The sequence below is a fragment of the Octopus bimaculoides genome, chromosome 1 (genome assembly GCF_001194135.2).
Source record: "Octopus bimaculoides isolate UCB-OBI-ISO-001 chromosome 1, ASM119413v2, whole genome shotgun sequence".
NCBI classification, from domain to species: Eukaryota; Metazoa; Mollusca; class Cephalopoda; order Octopoda; family Octopodidae; genus Octopus; species Octopus bimaculoides.
In genome coordinates this window covers 113506704-113509867 of record NC_068981.1, presented here as the reverse complement: position 1 = coordinate 113509867, position 3164 = coordinate 113506704, and the positions used below count along the sequence as shown (strand labels likewise).

Here is a 3164-nt window from a genome sequence, read left to right as displayed (position 1 = left end):
TTCTCGGGGAAGATTCAGCGCGACACAGAGTGTGACAAGGCTGGCCCTTTGAAATACAGGTACAACAGAAACAGGAAGAAAGAGTGAGAGAAAGTTGTGGTGGCAGAGTACAGCAGGGTTCGCCACCCCACCCCCCCTGCTGTAGCCTCGTGGAACATTAGGTGTTTTCGCTCAATAAACACTCAAAACGCCCGGTCTGGGAATCGAAACCGCGATCCTATGATCGCGAGTCTGCTGCCCTATCCACTGACATACATTCATAAATACATACATACATACTGTAATCGTTAGTTATGGCCTGTCAAACCAATGGTAATTTGACCGGTCATATTCAACGACTACATAAAATATTACTGCTCAAAAAGTTTAATGTGCTTTTGGATTTATGAAAAACTGACCAATTATGTGTACATATATTTAGTTTCATGCTACCGAAGAGTTTCGTATTGATCTAATAGTCGTCAGACATGATTGAATTGGACTCCCCTGTACTGGAAATCTAAAAACACTACATTTAGTTTACGAGACTCAGAGATGTAAAACGAAAAATGGAACGAAATCCAGGAATTAAAACTTATATTTTTCCTTTTAGCCACTGTCCTACATGTGAGCATTCGTGTGGGAACTGTCCACTCAATTTTTTATGTATCTGTAATTGTGGGATGAAAAGGATGTAAGAACGAGATCGGCAGGGAGAGAAAGGGAGAGAGGGGGAAAGAAGAGGCGGACCTTGGCTAAAATGTATCTACAACCTGATGAAGGATACCAATGGCAACATCATCACTGTGGAAACTCCGCCTCCAACGCTGGAAAGATCACTTCAGCCTTCATCACCTACTTGTCACAATCAATTCCAGACTAACCATCACAGCAGACAGCCGCAACCAACGATACTTGCAGACTCGAACTTGTCACCCCACCCCTCACGAAGTCAGTGCTGCCCTGAAAAAGCTCAACAACTGCAAAGCCCCTGAAATATACACTATCACCGCAGAGAAAACATGACCCAGTGGCTCATCCGCATCATCAACTATAGAAGGGCGTCAGAGCAGCCTCCAAATTACTGGGTATCATCCTCCCCTACTGGAAACGGAAGAGCGATAGATTCGTCTGCAGCAACCTCAGAGGCATCACCTTCCTCTCTATTCCAGGCAAGCTCTTCACTAGGAACCTCCTCCGTCGTGCTCTTCCAGCCATTAAAAGCAGACGCCGCCTACAGCAATTGGATGCATGCTAAATCGTTCTGCTGCCGATATTATTTTTGCCTTTCCTCTCCTTATTGAAAGATCTTGGGTGTTCCGCGAAGATTGCCGCCTCTACATCGCCTTCGTTGACCTGAAGGCACCATTCGACGCGGCCAACCACGCATTTCTCTGGAAACTTCTCGAACCCGTCAGCGCGCTTCCCAATCTCACTGCCCTGTTCCAACGGCTCTGTAGCAGTGTCGAGAGCTGCGTGCGGATGAGCAGGAAGAACTCCTCTTTCCTACCAGATCTTCCTACCAGGGCCTTACTCTCGTTCAACGCAGCAACTGTGGGCTGGAAGAGGCCCCATGACATGTCCTGCACCAGATGTATGGACGTGATTAAGGAAGTTCTCCAGAGGCTCGGCGTTATCTTGGAAAATGCAAAAAGGCCACTAACCTGGGATGACATCAGCCCTATCGAGCAGGAGCAGGAGTGAGTGAGTGAGTGAGTGACTGACTGACTGACTGAGTGAGTGAGTGACTGACTGACTGAGTGAGGGTCCATGGGTAGAACAAATTCTTTAGATTAAACCTTTTCTTAGCTTAACAAAGTGCACTTTTTCAATACTATCCAGTTGATTGTACCTTTCCTTTCAATTGTCATGTGTCACACTAATGTGATGTTACATCTCTCCTGGATTTTAAATGAGCTCTTGTAATTGTTGACTACAGTGTTAAAAGATAGCTCATGTGTTACATTGATCGTTTAATGGGCATGTGACGCTATCTCTGCATGAACAGCTTGTCTCTATATTTGATTAGGCCGGTTTAATGAACTTTTCTGTATGTTGAGTGTGGATGTATGTATGTATGTATGTATGTATATTTGCAGACAGACAGACAGACAGACAGACAGACAGACAGACAGACAGATAGATAGATAGATAGATAGATAGATAGATAGATAGATAGATAGATAGATAGATAGACAGATATCAAATTATAAATGTATGAACACTTGTGGATATTACTTTGAACTACTGTTCAATGTTACTTTTGATAACAATTATCTCAGTAATTAGACAATCAAGTGTATAAACTACAAGGAGGAAATTGGGAAAATAAAGAGTTCTTCATATGCAAACATAATTACTGCTATTTTTGCTTTTCTGCACAACCATAAAACTTTATATTGAAAAATTTGAAATTTGTTTTCTTTCAGAATTATCTCATACGATATGGTTACCTGACACCAGATTACACACTTAACGACCCAAAAATAGCGTATATCAAAGCAATGAAGAGATTTCAAATGAGAGCAAACTTGGAAATTACAGGTAACTAATAACAAATAATTTTGTGTTCCATATTGGTGCTGGTACAGCAATGTGGTTAAGAAAGTTTTTTTGCAGTCATTTGGTTCTTAATTCCACTGCGTAACACTTCCAAACAATTTCAACTACCAAAGCTTGTGGTCAACCGAAGTACTGTGTGTGAAATTTGATAAATAAAGACTGATATGTTTTGCGTGAGCGTGCATATCTTAATATGAATGTATATATGAGTGTGTATAAATACGTGTGTGTGCGTGTGTGTGTTTGTGTTGTTTGTGTGTGTATACATGTATGCGTGTGTATTTATGTATGTATGTACGTATGTACACACACACACACACACACACACACACACACACACACACACACACACACACATATATATATATATATATGAACAAAAGAAGAAAATGGAGAAATTGTCATGCAGACATCAGTTTATTTAAAAATATGCAAACCCATATAATGAAATTATATGGATTTGAACATTCCCATTCATAAATATTTTAAATACCTACATATATATCAAAGTAAAACTAATATATTGCGTTTACACTGAACACTGGTATAAACCAGAGGACTAGGATGTTAAAATCCCTTAAAGGATTATAGGTCCTTGATACAATTAAATATATATATATATA

The 3164-nt window shown here is 40.4% G+C and overlaps 1 protein-coding gene across 2 annotated transcripts in view; it reads left to right on the top strand.

Moving 5' to 3' along the window:
• LOC106879964 (interstitial collagenase) overlaps positions 1–3164 on the top strand; it is a 135238-nt gene that overhangs the window by 19331 nt on the left and 112743 nt on the right. For both annotated transcript variants that reach the window (XM_014929724.2, XM_014929723.2), the window contains exon 2: positions 2409–2523. In XM_014929724.2, coding sequence (XP_014785210.1) covers positions 2409–2523 — 115 coding nt within the window. The remainder of the gene's footprint in view (positions 1–2408; positions 2524–3164) is intronic.